The 21161-nt window shown below is 43.3% G+C and overlaps 1 protein-coding gene across 6 annotated transcripts in view; it reads left to right on the top strand.

The window, feature by feature from the left end:
* Positions 1-21161, top strand: part of KATNIP (katanin interacting protein) — a 310890-nt gene that overhangs the window by 157823 nt on the left and 131906 nt on the right. For all 6 annotated transcript variants that reach the window (XM_073633024.1, XM_073633020.1, XM_073633023.1 and 3 more), the window contains one exon: positions 6516-6576. In XM_073633024.1, coding sequence (XP_073489125.1) covers positions 6516-6576 — 61 coding nt within the window. The remainder of the gene's footprint in view (positions 1-6515; positions 6577-21161) is intronic.

Here is a 21161-nt window from a genome sequence, read left to right as displayed (position 1 = left end):
AATGTTCCTGGGCCAGTACTCCCGCCATGGTTCTACAATTTTCCCTGGCAAACAAGTTATACATTTTGCCATATTTCAGGGAGGCCGAGGCTCAGGCTGGTAACCATTGCACATTTCAACATGGCAAAAGCATTTAACATTTCATCAGACCATTTTACAGTATCAGACATTTCAGAGAGGGTTGCTTGTCTCAATATATTGTCATAGAAAGAACAGTCAGGTATTCATTGGCGGCAGCAACCAATCATTCCAAGAAAGGTAAGCATGTCTTTGTTGATAAGTGGGCGGGGCAAACCCACAAGAGCGACAGCTCTTTTTTTGACTGACTTTCCTTACTCCCGGAGACAGCACAAACCCTAGGTACTCAACCTCCTGTTTACATCATTGTAACTTTTTCTTAGACACTTTGTGACCACATACATGTAACCATTTCAATAAGGATAGGCTATCAGCTCGGCAGTCCTCCTCTGAAGAACTACAAATCAACCATGAGGGGCAGTCCAAGGCCCGAGGGTGGCTTGGAGTACTATAGAATAGACCACAGGTGAGTCTATATAACTCTGCGGCATTCTACACCAGATAAACTGACGACTGTGTTGGTCAATCGACACAGTAAAAACAAAGAGTGGCCGTGTCTCCTCGTCTACAGGGACGGAGAAAAAGAAAATTCTTTAAATCAATCACAGTAAAATACTCTGCATCGTATGGTATGGCGGTAAGTATTGATGGCACATCAGGCACTATTGGGGCAATCGGTACCACTAGGCTATTGATGGCCCTTAGGTCTTGTACAAACCTATAGTCACCGTTTGCCTTCTTTACCAGGTTAATGGGAGTATTGTAGGGTGAGACAATTTCCCTTAAGATTCCTTTCTTTAAGAAATCCTTTTTTTCTCTGTGTGTAACTCCCTCTTTGTCCTTGCCCCCTCCCTCTTTGTATAAAAGTTTCCCCTTTGATTTCCTGAGAAATCATTTTGATAATGTGTCTGCACTGATGTTTGTTTAGGAATGTCAAAACATCCTGCAGCATCCTTCTCTGTCAGCTTCTTGCAAAAATCAGTTACAGTGCCTGTAGCCCAATGTGATATTTGCTGTCTTACTGTAAGTGCATGTTTAGGGCCAAGGTTGCTGAGGTATGTCTGTATTAAGAGACTGTGCATGTTATACTGAACAAATCCTGCCTCTTGTGTCCAAACGTCTATAAATCTTTTCCAGAATTCTAACACAGATTCTGCTAATTTTTGCTTGCAAGCTGTTAAAAAAAAAAAAAAAAATTTGTTGCTGTGTGTCTTCGTGTGATGAGGTCCTTATCTGGTTGTGGAATGTAAGGGGGAGGAGGCGAGGCACACAGTACAAGCATAGAGAAAGTTGATTCAACCCTTAAATTTACCATCCTATGACTCTGCTAAACCTATCGTGGACAATGTTTGGGCTAGGATGCTATAGGGAGCCTCAATCCAGCCGGGGGATCTCCACAGCATGCATTTTTATTTTCATCTTTATTTTTCTTTCTAAACATTCTAAATTCTTGTAGATACTAAGTCTCTGTATATTATTACTTTTCCTATGTTTATAACCAAACAATTTTTATTTACATTTCAAATTTTTGGCAGAGTGCCAACAGGTTTAAACAGTGCCTTCAATTGCGGTAGCACTAATGCCGCAAACAATTCCCCACTATCTATTACAGTTAGTGAGATATTAGCACTTGAACCCTGTTGGCAAAAAGCCAAATATCCCAATTTTGCACCTGACTTCCCCTTCGCAAAAAATGTCAGTAGCAAAAAGAATTATTCAAATAGCATGTTTTAATTAAAAGTTAGCCTCACCAAATTATGTATTACCTTAATAAAGTGTTATTAACGCTCTACCCATATTTTAATTGGTAAAAACGTCCCTAATGTCACAATACTTCAAAGACCTGGGACAGACTTGAAGTCTCCCCTGCTCTTCGAATAAGTGACATTACTCCCTTCACTGTCAACCCTTCTTAAAACACAAATTTGTTATGTAAAACTTGAACCCTTGGTTTACCTTCTCTAAATAAGGGTCCCTTTCCTAATTTAGAATGATACCCTCCTGGGACACTGGCTACAAGATATGTGCGAGGACCAGTATAACAGAATACCAGACCAGTAATACAATCAGGACACTTTAGAGACATTTGTTAGTACATAAGAAGAAATTAACCTTGATACTCACCAATCCAGGGTTCCTTATAAACTCTAAAATTCTTATTCAACTCTATACAGATAAATCAGCAGAAACTAAACACCAATAAACCTTAAAACAATAATTCCGGTATAAGACTTAGTTCTGTCAGACCACCCAATATTTTAGTTCTATTTTTAGTTCTTTCTCTAAAATGACATTGAATGTCTGATTACTGCAAGGAAAAGAAAATATTTTTACTCACTGAAACAATGCCAGAATCATTCTGCCGATTACAATACGATACAAGTTATATCTTAAACTTTAGAGTCAAAGCATTCATATATAAATCATTAAAAAATAAACAGTGCAGTGGAAAAAGTGTCATCTTCCCTTATGACACCCGACAAATTCCACACAGACAAACATTACACAGATTACAAATAATCTTATGACAGCTAGCTATGCAGCAGGAAGATAAAGCAAAGAGATCGGGCTTTGTCCGGCACACATTATCAGACTTATCAGACTGTATAAATCAACCTTTCCCAGAGCTTTTTTTCTACTGTTTACCCGAAACAGTCCGCTGCAGTCTTATTCTATGGATTTCTCCTTAAAGTCCTTAAAACCCACCTAGGGTTTTTTATTGCTTCTCAGAGCAATTTCTTTGAAGCCCACCCAGGGCTTATCTTACTGCTTCTCAGAGCAGTTTTTTGAAGCCCACCCAGGGCTTATCTATCGAGGTCTAAAAAACTAATTACAGGTCCCTTAAAAGGAATCGATCTCTAAATAAATCACGGCAAGAGAAAAATAAATATTAATCAAGATCACCGGACGTATTATGATCAATCCCGGACAAGCTCTCATCTGAAAGGTGATGTAGATTGTCTAGGGATATTTTTAGACCCTCGATAAGTCTGCATAAGGTGTACCTTACAATCCCCACAGGCCTGTGAGATTAGCCCATTGAGACAATGATAAAAAAAGAATGACAAATTTTCGCCGAGCAAATCTAATCTTTATTCTTTGGTGTGAATATTTAAAGGGGGCTTTCAGAAACTACCACCCCTTGACCGTGTCATACAAATTATCCAATCAAATACAGAAACATTTTATGACAAAAGTGAAACCAACCAAACGCATCATTTCTGGGAAATCACATGCTTTACAAGAAATGGAAAGTAAGGAAAGATAAGAATAATGAACAGTACATGCAGCTGTCTGTAAAATAGAGTACAGGATAAAAAACAAAATGGAAGTTGATTATTGTAAAATGGATGTGGTTAAGCTAAATATCCCTTCAGCTTCTAACCTCAGCTTGTTCAATTAACCTTTGGCAATAAAACCTGGAAGCTGATTGGTTTCTATGCAGAAGTGAGCCTGATATTGCACTCCCTACCTTTAGTAAATAAACCCCATTCTGTCTGTAAAATGTGGGTGGTCCCTTAACAAGACCCTAACAATCCTGGTGGATGATGTTCCAATGTTAAATTGCTACCATAGGAATTTACCAGACTTGTTGATCTGTGTTAAGCGCATTGCTAAGGACCCAAAGTTTTCTGCACATCAGCATTGGGAGTTTTTCCCAGAGGTGCTACATTTCTGTGTGATTGGGTTAGGATATTCTCTCTGGCAGCTTTCCTGTGTGGGTCTAATGTGGGTTCACATGAGGTGCATTTTGCGGCTCAAGTGTTGGTCGGCAGAGCTCCCAAGAAACTGCAATGGATGCCCTTTGAGGGCCAAAGGCTATTTGGCAATTGTTTCACAATATTGTTAGGGGAAAAAGTACACTTTTGCCATTAAAGAAAGGGACAAGTCCAACAGGGCCTTAGTTTTTTGCTTCTGGATTTAAGAAAAATGCCTTTCTTCCCTTCCAGGCTTCGGGTTCCACACAAAAAACCCAGCACCCCCTTCCATAAATGAAACTAGACTCCCAAGTCCTCCAAGGCAGGTGATAAGCCCATTTTCCTGTGAAGGCGGCTGCCCCTACTGCTAGCTTTTGTGTCAATTTGGACACAGATTGTCCTGAAAATACGGGTCAAGAACATTGTGTTCAGAGGCTACAAGTTGGTTTTTTGCACCTTGCCTCCTTCAACAAATTCTTTAAATGTGCTATTTTCCTACAGCAGAAAAGCGTTCAAATTCGGCAATCAGACTGCCCTTTTTGCACTAGACCCTTCAGAGTACTTCACCCTACTTCAGGGTTTCCTGGTCAGGGTACAGTCTGGCAGTGGTGCACATCAATAATCATGGCAGCACTAGTGTCAGGCTGCTCTGAAAGAAGTGGAGCTCATTTGGACCCGGGCAGAACTTCATGTCCAGCCCTGTCCATGGTGCACATTCCATGGGTAAAAAAAAAATGGCAAGCAGACTTTCTCAGCTGCCAACCTCTGAATCCAATGGTCTTTCCACCTGGAAGTGTTTCAGACATTCTGTTTCAGGTGGGGGACACTCAACGTGGACCTTCTGCCATCCCAGATTCAACAACAAACTTAACAGATCTGAAACCAGGTCCAGGGATCCTTGGGCCTTTGCAGTGGATGCCCTCCTGACTCTGTAGAGTCAGTTTACTCTGTTTTATGTCTTTCTCTTTCTGAAGCTCCTGCCTCACCTGCTCCAGAGAATAGCAAGGGAAGACTTTACAGTTACTTTCATTGAACCCAATTGGTCCAGTCAGGGTTCTGGCAGACTCTCAGTGGCCCCTCGTAGATCGTCTAGACCTCTTATCTTAAGGAGCCATGTTCCACCCTGGCTCAGGGTCCTAGCTACACTTTTGAAGCCAAGTTCCTGAAGTACAGGGGATATTCAGATTTAGTCATCCCCACTTTTGTTAAAGGCCAGAAAGTCTTCTTCCTGCAAGGTCTACCACCACACCTCAACATCGTACTTTGCTTTCTGTGAGGAGAAGAAATTTGATTCCAGGAAGTACTTTTGTAGGATGAGTTTTGTCCTTCCTTTTATTCAGGTTTGGACAAGTCCTTAGCCTTGAAGACCATTAAGGTTCAGATCTTGGCCTCGGCAGTGCTATTCCAGAGACCTCTTGCTTCTCACTCCTTGGTGAGAGTCTTTGTCCAGGGAGTGGCTCACATGTTCTCTGTTGACTCAGTGCTCAACCTAGTTTTTTTTTGTGTTTTCAAAGATCACCTTTTGAACCTATCAGAGACATTTCTCTTCATATCCTTTCTCATAAAGTTGCCGTTCTCATAGCTGTTAGCTCAGTTTTGAGGGTCTGAGTTAGCGGCCCTATACTGTATAGCACTGTTTTCTGTGTCTCATAAGCTCTAAGTTGTTTTGAGGCTCAGAGCCTCCTTCTTAACCAAGGTGGCTTCCACTTTCCACCTAATGAGGTCATGGTGTTTGCAATCTTTTCATCCTGCTCCAAAATATCCTAAAGAGCTTGCATTCCACTATGTGGATATTGTTTGGGCTATGAGAGTCTACCTTTCGACTACAGCTCCATTTTGTCTGCCTTGACTCCGTTTTATTACCTGGGGGCTCTTGGAGAGGGAAGGCTGCTGCTTGTTCCACTATTGCTAGACAGATTTGAAAACTCATCATTCAAATTTACGATCTGAAGGGGAGAATTCTCCTTTTTCCTATAGAGACTCTTCCACTAGAAGTGTTGGTGCTTCATGAGTCTTTCGGCATCTGGCCTCAGCATTTCAGGTCTGCTGCTCACATTTTTGCTAAGTTTTATCAGGTTGATGTTTGGACCTTGGCAGTTTCTCTCAAAGGACCTGTAAGGGAGCCTTACCTTAACTTGTTAGGGTTTTTTGTTTTTGGACCTGTTAGCTGTTGTTTGCTGTGTTGCCTGTCCCTCATGGGATCACTTTTGGACATCCCAATCGTCTAAGGATACCATTCCCGCGTCCTGTCATGTACAATAAAGAAACCAGGATTTTTGACTTGCCTGTAAAACCCTTTTTTTGAAGCACATCACGGGACATAGGGCCCTCCGCTCTGTGTCTAGGATCATAAAAATAAAACATGCTGAACGTGTGAGGGTATATTCAGGGCAGGTTCCAGTATCCAATCACCTGGAGATGGAGCTTAACCCAGCGGTTTAGGAATATCGTTTCTGTGTCCTGTGATGCACTTTAAGAAAATGATTTTACAGGTAAGTTATAAATCCTGTTTTATTGTACTAACCTCTCTGAACTGGAACTGAAATCTAGTCCTAATAGATAACTGAAAGTGATGCCTAAATGTTGCATTCATCAAGTAAATTTTTATTACGCAAGTCATAACTATACCAGCGTTTTGAAGCTTTGCATGTTGCCTTCAATAAAGTGCAAGTGAGTCTTTTACTGTATGGTGTAGTGCAATCTGGACTGCTACAAGGCTTTTTTTTTTTATCCTCTTAGCCAACAGAGGAAAATGATTAAAAACGATGATGACAAATCTTCATGCACTCACGATACAAAGGTAAGCAAATTCAGTTATAATCTAACAGTAACAACATATAGTATGCCAGTGAGAATATTGCTGTGGTAAGACAGTAGCCTAAATACTATTAGCACTTTTGATTCCTTATGTGACAAAAAATAACATTCCGTGGAAAAAAGTATAAAAAAAAGTTACAGCCAAGCACTTCAAAACCCCCGCCCCCACAAAAGCTTTGAGCCCCACATACATGCACAAACCAACATACACATGCATCAGAGTGCCTACATATGAAAGCATCAATTACGTAGCACATGTTACATATCATACAAATTGATGACTTTAGGCTCTGTTAGAGTATACCTACAAGCAAAACCTTTTTTCTTTCTCGAACATCACGGGACACAAAGCCACAGTAATTACTGATGGCTTATATAGGTATCACTGGTGATTGGACACTGGCACACCCTAACCAGGAAGTTCAACCCCCTATATAATCCCTCCCCTTGCAGGGATACCTCAGTTTTTACGCCAGTGTCTTAGGTGATGGACGTGTAAAGATTTCCTGTGCTGAGCTCCAAAGGGATTATCCTGTATCCTATACTGGGGCAGGCCAGGCGAACCGGATCCATTCCAAAGTGTCTTTTCTAGGCCGAATTGGATGATACCTGGGCCCCGTGTCTGAAGAAACAAGGTTTTACCTGTAATGCTTCACTTTTTAGAGAGCTGGTCCCCGCATATTAGAAAATGTTTTTTCTAGCCGGGTGCTTTACAGGGCCAGAACTGTGGATCCCCCTATTCGTAGGGGGCCCCAATCTCTGACGGTTTTTTCAAACGGAGCCCACCGTGAGAGGCGAAGATTGGGTCTGTGTATACAGAATCCTGCGGCTGGATACGGTAAGGGAGATTCCACAGAATTTTTTAATTCTAGTAGGTTTCTCCTTTAAGGTAAATGCATGCTATGCCAATTGTGACCACCGGGGGCTGCCAAAAGCACATACCTTTTCATGCTGATGTCTGTCTCAAGTGTTCAACGCTGTACAAGCTCCTCCGCCCGGCTCCATGTAGGATGGGATGGGGGGCTCTCCTCAGGGATATCTCCCCCCAGACTAGGGGGAGGCCGCAGGTGATCTGTAAGGCGGTTAGAGACCGCATTTTCACCGCCGTCGCGGCCGCCGCCATTACACAGGCAGGCCCATCGTTACCAGCCTCTATCCCTCCTCCCCCTCCCCCAGCCTCCCCCATGTTTGATTTAGAAGGGTCGGCTAGTTTTTTCAAAAAGTGAAGGGGGGGCGCGGTTAAGGGGGGGGGGGGGCGGGGTGTCAGCATAGTGTGCTCAGACGCCCACAGGACCGGCTGCAGGCTATTAAAGGCACTAATTACAGGTGCACTAAGCCTTCTGGAGGGACACAGAGCTGACGGTCGCATGTAAGATGGGACACAAGCATTCTCCTAGGCAGCATTTACTAAAGTAACACCAGACTGCGCATTGGGTAGCAAGGCTTTTAGCCAGACTACATCGCTCAGCAGTCAGTGTTCATTTTGTGATACCTCCACCTTGTTGCTTTGCACTGTGGGTAGAAGAGGTTCAAGCACCCCAAGAACCAGAGACTCTAGGGGATCTCGTTCAGGTTCTGAGGGCCCCCTGTCTGCAGCATCCTCCCCCCCTGAGGGGCCAGGGACGGCTAGCCATGGAGAGCTGTCGGGGTCAGGGGCTATACCTGCTTCTGGCACTTCAGCCCCTGTATATATTACACAGGAGTTTTTTTCCTCAACCATTAATGGTTTAGAGGAAAGATTCATGGCTGTGATTACGTCTTCACTTGGTGGAAGAAAACGCACTATGCCTTCCTCTGTTCTTCAAGACTCTCAGGAAGAGGAGCCCTGGGATAAAGGAGAAGAATCCCTTTCAGAGGATCGGGATGGGACAGATGATTCCTCTTAGGAGGAATCAGGTGGAGAGGGACCCTCTGCGACTTTCCAAGAGGAGAAAGTCTTAGTGCAGATCCTTACTGGATTGGTCCGCTCCACATTTAAGTTGCCCATATCTGAATCAGTTAAAAAACCCTCTTCTTCTTTAGGGTCACTGAAACCTCCTCAAACAGCACAGGCTTTTCCTGTTCATAATTTACTTGAAAAGCTCCTTTATGCTGAGTGGGATCACCCAGATAAACATTTTTTTCCGCCGAAAAAGTTTTCTACACTTTATCCTATGGAAGAAAAGTTTATTAAAATGTGGGGAATACCGGCCATTGATGCCGCCATTTCCTCTGTAAATAATAGTCTGACTTGTCTTGTAGACAATGCTCAGATGCTCAGGGATCCTGTAGATAAAAAGATGGAATCCCTATTGAAGGATGTTTTCTCCTTAGCAGGTTCAGTGGCTCAACCTGCAGTAGCAGCGATTGGAGTCTGTCAGTACTTAAGAGACCATGTTAAACAAGTCATCAAAGTTTTACCTGAACAGCAGGCCCAGTGGTTAGCTAACCTTCCAGCGGCCTTATGCTTTGTTGTTGACGCCATTTGAGATTCTATCGTGCAAACCTCCCGTCTTTTACTGGGGTTGGTGCATATACGTAGAATCCTATGGTTGAAAAATTGGTCAGCCGAAGCACCATGTAAGAAGCTCTGGCTGGGTTTCCATTTCGTGGTGAAAGGTTGTTTGGAGAAGACTTGGATAACTATATCAAGAGAATCTCTTGTGGGAAAAGCACTCTTAGCTGTTAAGAAGAAGAGTAAGCGTCCCTCTTTTAAACGGACTCTTTCCCCAGCGCCTGGGGCTTCAGCCTCCAGGCAGTCTCAACGGCCTCCTCCATCTGGGTCCAGAGACAAGAGTCAACCCCAGGGACAAAAGAAGTCCTGGGGGAAGAAGCCTACTAGGCAAAACACTAAGACTTCTGCATGAGGGGGCGCCCCCGCTCACTCGAGTGGGGGGAAGACTGCGACGGCTCTCAGGGCTCTGGCAGGAGGATTTCCAGGACAGATGGGTAATCTCCACGGTAACCTTAGGGTACAAGCTGGAGTTTCAGAAATTTCCTTCTCGTTTCCTCAGGTCAAGTGTCCCCAGAGATCCAGAGAAGAAGCAGTCGCTCCTTCTAGCGTTAGAGCGACTTTTGTCGCAGGAGGTCATTGTGGTAGTTCCCGCGAAGGATCAAGGATTGGGCTTCTATTCCAACCTTTTTACCGTCCAAAAACCAAATGGGGATGTCAGGCCCATTCTGGATTTAAGGGATCTGAACCGATTCCTAAGGATTCAATCCTACCGCATGGAATCAATTCGGGCAGTAGTCTCCACCCTGCAGGGAGGAAAATTTCTGGCATCAATAGACATCAGAGATGCATATCTGCATGTGCCCATTTTTCCTGCTCATCAGAAGTTTCTGCGCTTCGAGATAGGAGGGCGCCATTTCCAGTTTGTGGCTCTGCCTTTTGGGATAGCCACTGCACCTCGAGTGTTCACAAAGGTCTTGGCTCCTCCTCTGGCCAGATTAAGGGCTCAGGGTATAGCTGTCATAGCATACCTAGACGACCTGCTCTTGATAGACTGGTCTGTAGCCTCCTTGAATGGAAATTTGAGGACCACAGTCAGGTATCTGGAATGCCTGGGTTGGATCCTCAACCTAGAAAAGTCTTTCCTAAAACCAGTAAGAAGACTGGAGTATTTAGGTCTGATCATAGATACAAGCCAGGAGAAAATTTTTCTACCTCAGGCAAAGATCACTGCTTTAAGAGAGCTGATTCTGGCAGTAGGGACCAAGAAGGATCCTTCTGTCCGCCTTTGTATGAGGCTACTAGAGAAGATGGTGTCTTCATTCAAAGCCGTTCCCTATAATCAGTTTCTTTCAAGAATGCTGCAACACAGTATTCTGTCGGCCTGGAACAAGAAGGTTCAGGCATTAGACTTTCCGATGCACCTGTCTCATGCGGTGCGTCACAGCCTCAATTGGTGGCTAATACCCGAACACCTGCAGAAGGGGAAATCCTTTCTACTGGTTACCTGGACGGTGATAACAGATGCCAGTCTGTCGGGTTGGGGAGCAGTTCTGGAACAGTCTACGGTCCAAGGGGTATGGTCCAAGACCAAGAGGACCTTACCCATCAACATACTGGAGATCCATGCGGTATATCTACCCTAAAGGCCTGGACTATCAGGCTACTGGGTTGCCCGGTCAGGATCCAGTCTGACAATGCCACAGCAGTGGCTTATGTCAATCATCAGGGAGGCACTCGGAGCCGAGCTGCTCAAAGAGAGGTGAACCAGATCTTAGTCTGGGCAGAGAGGCATGTGCCATACATATCGGCAGTTTTCATTCCAGGGATAGAGAACTGGCAGGCGGACTATTTAAGTCGCCAGCAGTTACTTCCAGGGGAATGGTCTCTGTATCCCGATGTCTTTTGAAACATATGCCAAAGATGGGGGGTCCCAGATGTAGATCTCTTTGCATCCCAATTCAACAAGAAGATAGACAGATTTGTGGCAAGGACAAAAGATCCTCTTGCATGCAGGTCGGATGCGTTGGTGATTCCGTAGCATCGGTTCTCACTGATTTATGCATTCCCGCCTATTCTGCTACTGCCACGACTCCTTCGCAGGATCAGGCAGGAAAGGAAGTCAGTTCTTCTGGTGGCTCCCACTTGACCCAGAAGGACGTGGTATGCGGAAATAGTAAGGATGACGGTGGGGTCCCCGTGGACACTACCAGTACGACCAGACCTGTTATCTCAAGGTCCAGTGTTCCATCCCGCTTTACAAACGCTAAATTTGACGGTTTGGCTATTGAAACCCACGTTCTGAAGAGTCGTGGGCTTTCAGGTCCTGTGATATCTACCTTGATCAATGCAAGGAAGCCAGCTTCCAGAATGATTTATCATAGAATCTGGAGAGCTTATATATCCTGGTGTGAATCCAGGTGTCGGCATCCCAGAAAGTATGTGATCGGTAGAATTCTTGATTTTCTACAATTGGGGTTAGAGATGAAGCTGGCCTTGAGTACCATCAAGGGCCAGGTCTCGGCCTTATCAGTATTATTTCAATGGCCACTTGCTTCGCATTCTTTGGTCCGAAACTTTATGCAGGGGGTGACGCGCCTTAATCCTCCGGTTAAGGTACCCTTAAACCCCTGGGAGTTGAACTTGGTTCTGTCTGTATTACAGAAACAGCCTTTTGAACCAATATGTCAGATTCCTTTGGTCTTGCTGACAAGGAAGTTAATTTTTCTGGTAGCCATCTCTTCTGCTAGAAGAGTATCAGAATTAGCAGCTCTTTCCTGTAAAGAGCCTTATTTGATTGTACACAAGAATAGAGTGGTACTGCGCCCTCATCCTAGTTTTTTACCGAAGGTGGTTTCAGATTTGCATCTAAACCAAGACATTGTTCTACCTTCCTTTTTTCCAGATCCCTGTTCTCCAGAAGAAAGATCACTACATTCCTTGGATGTAGTAAGAGCAGTTAAGGTCTATCTGGAAGCGACTGCTCAGATTCGCAAAACTGATGTTTTGTTTGTGCTGCCAGAGGGTTCCAGTAGAGGGCAGGCAGCATCAAAAGCTACCATTTCTAAATGGATTCGACAATTGATCATTCAAGCTTACAGTTTGAAACAGAAGATTCCTCCGTTTCAGATCAGGGCACATTCCACAAGGGCTATTGGTGCTTCTTGGGCAGTGCATCACCGGGCCTCGATGGCTCAGATCTGCAAGGCCGCAACCTGGTCTTCAGTTCATACATTCATCAGATTCTATCAGGTGGATGTGAGAAGGCATGAGGATATCGCCTTTGGGCGTAGTGTGCTGCAGGCAGCGGTACAGGGTCCTCAGGTCTGATTGTACCCTACTTGGTTGTGGTTTCCCCCCCCTCAGATAGCATTGCTCTGGCACATCCCATCAGTTATTACTGTGGCTCTGTGTCCCGTGATGTTCGAGAAAGAAAATAGGATTTTTAAAAACAGCTTACCTGTAAAATTCTTTTCTTTCGATGGACATCACGGGACACAGAGGTCCCGCCCCTCTTCTAATACACTATATTGCTTGGCTACAAAACTGAGGTATCCCTGCAAGGGAGGGATTATATAGGGGGTTGAACTTCCTGGTTAGGGTGTGCCAGTGTCCAATCACCAGTGATACCTATATAACCCATCAGTAATTACTGTGGCTCTGTGTCCCGTGATGTCCATCGAAAGAAAAGGATTTTACAGCTAAGCTTTTTTAAAAAATCCTATTTTTGTTTTCTTGTTTGGTTTTTATTGCTGTCTGTGCCTCCGTTTGGGAGAGTCGCCCTCTCTTTTTGTCATGTTTAGATTTATCTTCGAAAGTAGAAGTAAAAGAATATCCCAAATGAACATTGGGGGGAAATCGTACAATGGGTACACTACTAGTTAATCTAGGGCCAGCAAGGGTTTCCCTCACTTTAACCACTTCAACCCCGGAAGAATTTACCCCCTTCCTGACCAGAGCACTTTTTGCGATACGGCACTGCGTCGCTTTAACCACTTCCCGACTGCCGCATGTACATATATGTCCTTACTTTGGGGGCGGATATTGTTGTTATGGCAGCAGCTAGCTGCCATAACCCCGGTATCCCCGTTTTCGGCCGGCGGTCAGCTACAAGATAAAAGTGGTCTCTGCGGCGAACTCGCCGCAAGATCACTTTTATCGCTGGTGGGAGAGAGGCCCCTCCCACCGCGATCCGGTGCTCTCCACCGCTTACCGGAACCGTCAGGAGCAGCGGAGGCGATCGCATCCTTTCCCTAGCTGTGCATGGAGACGAGTGAGGGGAAGATGGCGCCCACCCGTCTCCATGACACTGCAGGGCGGAAGCGATGTCAAAACGTCACGTCCGCCCATACGTCTTAAAGCCACATTTTTTTCAATGTCATTTTTTTAAATGACTTTTTTTTTTTTTTTTTATTGCATTTAAGTCCAAATATGAGATCTGAGGACCAATCAAATACAAAACATATGTGATATATTCATAGACATCAAATGTCGATGTAGTAAATTCATAAGTGACAGTCCATGCCAGAAAAAGTTTTAATGTGCATATGCAATATCAAAAGTGCAACATAGAATATGAAAGTGCACAGTGCTCTACATATACATCAAAACATTCAGATGTTCCTTTGTGATAAGCAAAAATCATAAATAATAAATGCCAAATGAAACGTGTGAAACAGTTATAATATCATCCAGCATGCTCATCCAATCTATAGTGCTGCAAAACCATGCTCCGGTGCACTCCAGTGATCCCCCAAGGCTGTTGCGCTCACCTCAGAGCGTGTGACACAGTGGTTAACTGCGTCCAAACACGCTTTGAAGCCACCCCTGGGCTCTATACTGAAATGCAGTTGTCGATCTCCAGCTGGTTCAATCAATACACCTGCTCTATGTAACTGTTTTGCACAGAGCAGCCCGGATTTTCCTCTTCTGGGGTCCCCTACCGACACTTCTGGCTCCTCCTGCCTTCAGTGTGCCCCAATAGGAAGCTTCAAAGTATAGTACTGTGTATCCCGGAATGTCGGTGACATGGCGTCCCAGAGCGCTTCTCACGCAACTTGCAGTTCCTGCGACTATTACCGACTGCCAGCGACACCTCTCCGCCTCAGGTTGTCAGTCGGTAATAGTCGCAGGAACGGCAAGTTGCGTGAGGATAAAAGTTTGACGCCATTCCACAAGCGGGAGCAATTTTGAAGCGTGACATGTTGGGTATTAATTTACTCGGCGTAACGTTATCTTTCACAATATTAAAAAAAAATTGCGCTAACTTTACTGTTGTCTTGTTTTTTTTTATTCAAAAAAGTGGTTTTTTTTTCCCAAAAAAGGGCGCTTGTAAGACCGCGGCGCAAATACGGTTGAAAAAAATTATTGCAATGATCGGCATTTTATTCTCTAGGGTGTTAGAAAAAAAACAATGTATAATGTTTGGGGGTTCTAAGTAATTTTCTAGCAAAAAAAAACTGTTTTAAACATGTAAACACCTAAATTCCAAAACGAGGCTGGTCTTTATGTGGTTAACTGACAATTGCGCAGTCGTGCGACGTTGCACACAAACAAAATTGACATCCTTTTTTTTCCTCAAATAGAGCTTTCTTTTGATGGTATTTGATCACCTCTGCGGTTTTTATTTTTTGCGCTATAAACAAAGAAAGAGCGACAATTTTGAAAAAAAAAAAAATATTTTTTTTTACTTTTTGCTATAATAAATATCCTCGAAAAATATATAAAAAACAAATTTTTTCCTTAGTTTAGGCCAATATGTATTCTTCTACATAAGTGTATATTGATTGGTTTGCGCAAAAGTTATAGCGTCTACAAAATAGGGGATAGATTTATGGCATTTTTATCTTATTAGCAATGGCGGCGATCTGCGATCTTTATCGTGACTGTGACATTATGGCGAACACATAGGACACTTTTGACACTATTTTGGGACCATTGTCATTTGTCTGCGAGTCTGCGGGTCCTGCGGCGCGGTCACGTAGCACGCGGCGGGCGTGTACGCCAACAATGCCGCGTCTTAAAGGGGACGTACCTGTACGGCCATTTGCGCAGCCGTGCCATTGTACCGACATATGTCGTCGTGCACTGGTCGGCAAGCGGTTAAAGGAATTTCCAAATGGCAAAAAAAAAAACCAAAAAAACCTGACAGTGGATATACCGTATATACTTGAGTATAAGCCGAGTTTTTCAGCCCATTTTTTAGGCTGAAAAACTTCCCCTCGGCTTATACTCGAGTGAGTTTTATTACTAAAACAGCGCGCGTCTCCCGCTGTCTAATGCATTCTGTTCGGCCGTCCATTGAAACAAAGCCCGGCCCGCCTCCTCCACGTCTGTGATAGGCGGAACACTGATACAGTTTCCCAGCAGTTCTTTTTTAAAACTTTGCCTATGATTAATTCAGGGAACTGAATTTTGTCGCCATTTCAAAGGTGCATGCAGTTTTTAGGTTAGACATGCTGAATATCTGTTTGCTCAGCGCAACCTCATCTTTTACCAAACAATTGGGTAATACTGTATATGGTGTTTGTGTGCGACAAAATTACCTTTAGTGAATTTTTTCAGAAAATTAGCACTTGATAAAAACTGTTGCACTAAAATCTTGTGACATAAAAAATAGAATCTACCAACATTTTATTTTCCAGGGTCTCTACTTCCAGAAAATGTATGTTTTGGGGTTTTTTGGTAATAATCAGGCCTAAATTGATTTTTTTTTAAATAAAAAAATACTTTTGCAGCAAACGGGTTACAGTGTAACTAAAGGCAAAAGTGTACAAAGTAAGGGAGGGTTTATAACCACTGTCAGTTTTTCTTTTGCCATATGTGTCCCATTGGGGAGATTTTCCTTCACTTCCTGTCCCACAGCCAAAACAGGAAATGAAAAAAAATCTCTCCAACGTCAGGAAATCACAGTGTGTCACTAGGGTTACCAGAACTGTTATCCCCATTGGAAGATTTCTCCTCTATTAGTGTTCTGATGTCAACCCAAAATTTGGGATTTTCTTTTACTTCCATTTTTGATGAAAATGGTGAACAGAACAAATAGAGTGAATCTTGCTAATGGGCAGAGATGACAATAAAAACTGACAGGTGATCTAATCCCTGTCTACTCTATTCAAAACTTAAACAAAAAAGGTTTGCCTTTAGTTACAATTTAGAGGATGGTTGCTATTTTGACTTGAATTCTGATTTAACCAAATTACTTTTTGTAAATCTGTTGCCTTGCCAGAAGATCCTGCCAGTAATAACACTTCCTGTTGCAAGCGGGCAACACTAAGCTGCTGCCTCCAATTTGCAGCAGCATTATTTGCCATGTGTGCTTCCTCGGTTGGCTGTTGGGCTGCTTATTAGGTCTAGGATAGGCAGCCCAATGGCCAACTGAACTCTCATCAACAGAATAAAAAAATAAAGATTAGCAAAGAAAACTGCATTCAGTGAGGCATGATGCCAGCATACTTAACCGTTTGCCGACCATCCGCCACAGTTGCACTGCGGCAACATGGCTCGGCTGCGCGAATCGCCGTCATGTTACGCCGCTTCTTTATGTGGCCACTAGGGGCGCGCACGCTGCTGGAGCCGATTCGAGTGCCCGCCGGGCTCCCGCAATCACTCGTGACACGATGAGAACCGGGATCTCTGTGTGTAAGCACAGAGATCCCGATTCTCTGAGAGGAGAAGAGACAGATCGTGTGTTCATAGAAAGTATGAACACCAATCTATCTCTTCCCCTAGCAAGTCCCATCCCCCCTTCAGTTAGAACACGTAGCAGGAAACACATTTAACCCCTTGATTGCCCCCTAGTGTTAACCCCTTCACTGCCAGTGACATTTTTACAGTAATCAATGCATTTTTATAGCACTGATCGCTGTATAAATGCCAACGGTCCCAAAAATGTGTCAAAATTGTCCGATGTGTCTGCCATAATGTTGCAGTCACAATATAACTTTTGCGCAAACCAATCAATATACGCTTATTGCAGTTTTTATTACCAAAAATATGTAGAAGAATACATATCGGCCTAAACTGAGAAAAAATGTGCTTTTTTTTTTTTTTTTTTTTTTTTTTTTAAATGGGGATATTATAGCAAAAAGTACAAAATGTTGTGTTTTTTTTTTTTTTTTCAAAACTGTCGCTCTTTTTTTTTTGTTTATAGCGCAAAAAATAAAAACCGCAGAGATGATCAAATACCACCAAAAGAAAGCTCTATTTGTGGGAAAAAAAAGGACGTCAATTTTGTTTGGGTACAAGGTCGCACGACCGTGCAATTGTCAGTTAGAGCGACGCAGTGCTGATTCGCAAAAAATGGCCCGGTCATTCAGCAGCCAAATCTCCAGGAGTGAAAGCGGTTAACAGATGTTGGGTTTACATTAATATCTCTTTAGGATGTACTTCCTTTTTCCTCTTATATAATTCTCAAATCCTCTAGGTGTATTTTGTAAGCACTGATAAGTGTTCCTTTAGGCGCAAGGCAGAACAAGCAGACAGTGCATTCCAAGCCGGACCCGCCGGTGTGTGTGGATGACATCACTGGAGCCTTAGGCGGAAGCGTAATGCCCCAGAGGGGAAAGCCGCCGTAACTGGACACGCCAGCTATGGTACACAGTGATCCATCAGTGCCCGAACCAGCCTTACAGCCAGCGCATTAACGTTGCAATTACATATCTAATGAATTATGTATTGTTTGTAAAATATTGTGAATAAATCGCAAGTTTACTGGAGATACTGTGGTTTATTGCAGCCATCCTCTACAATTTATTATCCCAGCTCCTGAGTGCTGTCAGCCTTATTTGTTTTCATATTTGGCCTGAATACTACTTAAAACCCCCAAAACATTAATATTATCAAAAAGCAGTGAGCAGGTCCTCTTTGTGGATACAGCAGGGGTCTTTTGGACTCTTAATGTTTCCCCTGCCCTCTGTGGAAGCCAGCGTAGTTGACTGCTTCTGGGTTCATTCATTGTAGAGCAGGTAACAGATGCTCCTCCATCTGTTTCCTCACGCCATCCTGACAGTTTTTATTTTAATGTAAAAGTGACCAGGCAGCTCTACACCAGGCAAGATCACTTTACCAGAAAGAGCTGAGCCTGCTGAATAAAACTAAAACAGGCTTAAGGCTGCCATTGATATAAGCTTGTTTATCCCCTTGGTTGCAATGACTTGTTGGACAAGTCATTCGCATTCAAAGGGTTAATGCAACATGTGTCAATACATGCATGGATGTGCAGGGTTCTAGGGATGTAAAAGAAGGGTTTTTGGGACTTTAAATGAGGCACATGGCGCACTAGGCTCAGTGCCTCCATTCCTAATTAAAGGAGGTTGGGACTTTAAATGAGGTTCATGCGAAACAGTTGGTGAATGAGTGTAGGGACACTTTCATAGATCATATGTATATATAGGTGGAGTCATACAGCAATGCATATAAGAAAGTGTGGAGAGCAGTTTTTATTGAACAGCCTCATCAATAGAATGTTAAAAAAAATCATATTTACAGTAATTCATACATGTGATAAAACATTTTGTTTCCCCCAGAAATTAGTCAATGCAATAGAGTTAATGATTGGCAAAAGATTAATGTATAAAGTATCAAACATATAAACGCATAGTTGTAAAAAAATAATTGCATCTTAGAAGGCTCAATGAGTTTCGTGGAGTATTCCACTTCCTCAGAAGCAGGTGCAATGTGCGTAACTATAAAAAGTATATAAATAACATTGTAATCTAATGATTAAACAAAAATAGGGGAAAGTGGGGAAGGAAAAAAGCCCACCTAAAATGAAGGAATACCCATCCCTAGTTTACTCACACATCAGCTTATATGTCAACATGTAGTGCTGTGGACAGAGGGCCATTTGGGGATGTCTGCATCGGGAACTGTGGGAGTGCTGCCCATGAATCCCAAGGCACATATGAGAGGATCTCACAACAAGTGCAAATCTCTGTTGTGTGGTCAATGGTAACATAGTCCACAATCCCAAAGGGGGTCTATGAAAAATATATTTAACGTACTGTATACATAGTAAATGTAAAAAATATAGCTAGTGCCTTAATTACATATATCTTGTGACTGGTGATTAGATCCCGAAAAGAAGAGACAAAAGGATCCAATATGGAAATATTGTGCTAATATATCTTGGCATGAGTATGAAAAGTGACCAAAAGTACAAATTCTCATAGATTGGTTAAAACCTAGGAGTAAATTACAGATGTATAGATGGACAAATATCCAAAATGAAAGAAGGGAGAGAAATGGACAGTTAGGTGGAGCCCAAGTGAGGTTGCCCCATGGGGGACTTGTGAAAATCTGTACCAAATAGATGAAAAAAAGTGATAGAGCAACAATATCCAATTAAAGTGCCTAGTTAGGCATAGTGCATCCAAACTCCAAGGTGTGGTGAAAAAAGTGTTCCAGGGAGGTGGAGAAGAAAGACAAGCAAAGTGCGATGTCCTTGGGAGAGTGGTATATACTATACCATGAGCGCAGACACCGCACTGGCTTTTGCAATGAGGGGGGCATAACCTGGACGGCGCTAGTCGTCCAGGCAGAGGAAGAAGATTCCTTTGTGGATTGAATGCCACTGATATGCACAGGCACCGACGCAAAGACGCCTCTTGAGTTGACGTCACACGCCCAGCGCAGGAGGCGTGTGGAGGAATGACCAGCCCAGACCCCAGCGTCCAAACATTGCCGAGGGGGAGGGCTCCCGGAGTGCATCCCAGCTCCCGGAAGCAGCAACAGATCCAAAGACCCCACATGTCCTCACCACATGTAACCAAAGGGACTAGATCTTAAACTTGTGGCATGTAGTTGAATGTGCTGTAAAACCTAGAATTGTTACATGGGACCCACACAACATGTATACATGTGTATACAGTGCCTTGAAAAGTATTCATACCCTTTGAAATTTTCCACATTTTGTCATGTTAAAATCAAAAACGTGTAATATAAGAAATAGATGCGCAACCCAAACAAAAAGAAAGAAAACCAAATGCGTGCAAAGAAGACACAAATTAGTGCAATAAATATCCCATGAAACAAATCAATCAAATGAGAACAAATACCAGCAAAATAAATATCAAAGGGATTTAACATAAATTCAACATGTGCTGATATAGTCCAATAGAAGTAGATTTTAGATTGAAAACCCCCAATAAATCCTTTTCTGAAAGTAGTCCCACACGATAGCCAAAGGATAATAAGGAATGCCGGATGGTCGCTTACCAGAACCGTAGGACCTCTATTACGGAGGTCTAATGGGCACAAACAGAAGGAAACAACCAGGCACGGGCGGTAGATTTAAACGTCCGTCTGAATCCTCTCCTCCACCGGTAAGACCAGGCTCCTCTATGCTCCGTGGGACCTTCGTTAGCGAGGAGGAATGGGGGCAGATATTACTGGATTTATTGCATATCTCTGGGTATGTTGTTATCAGCAAGCCTCTGTGAATCTTCAGCCAATATTAGTGGGAAGGTGTGTGGATGTCAGGTGGCTAAAATCAGCAATCACTGCATCTTTCCATCTGGTCTGTGTATCTGTGTATGTGTAGTGCATGATAGGGTGTCAAGGCTGATCTAGTGGAACCAATTTCCTTCAGAAGTCACCTAATTAGTAAATAGAGTCCACCTGTGTGTAATTTAATATCAGTATAAATACAGCTGTTCTGTGAAGCCCTCAGAGGTTTGTTAGAGAACCTTAGTAAAACAAACCGCATCATGAAGGCCAAGGAACACACCATACAGGTCAGGGATAAAGTTGTGGAGAAGTTTAAAGCAGGGTTAGGTTATAAAGAAATATTTCAAGCTTTGAACATCTCACGGAGCACTGTTCAATCCATCATTGGAAATTAGATTATTTCACAACTGCAAACCTACCAAGACGTGGCCGTCCACCTAAACTGACAGGCCAGGGAGAGAGAGCATTAATCAGAGAAGGAGCCAAGAGGCCCATGGAGGAGCTGCAGAGATCCACAGCTCAGGTGGGAGAATCTGTCCACAGGACAACTATTAGTCGTGCACTCCACAAATCTGGCCTTTATGGAAGAGAGACAAGAAGAAAGCCATTGTTGAAAGAAAGCCATTGTTGAAAGAAAGCCATAAGAAGTCCTGTTTACTGTTTGCGGGCAGCCATGTGGGGGACACAGC

Source organism: Aquarana catesbeiana, linkage group LG06, assembly GCF_042186555.1.
Source record: "Aquarana catesbeiana isolate 2022-GZ linkage group LG06, ASM4218655v1, whole genome shotgun sequence".
Taxonomy (NCBI): domain Eukaryota; kingdom Metazoa; phylum Chordata; class Amphibia; order Anura; family Ranidae; genus Aquarana; species Aquarana catesbeiana.
This window is presented reverse-complemented; position numbering and strand designations above follow the sequence as displayed.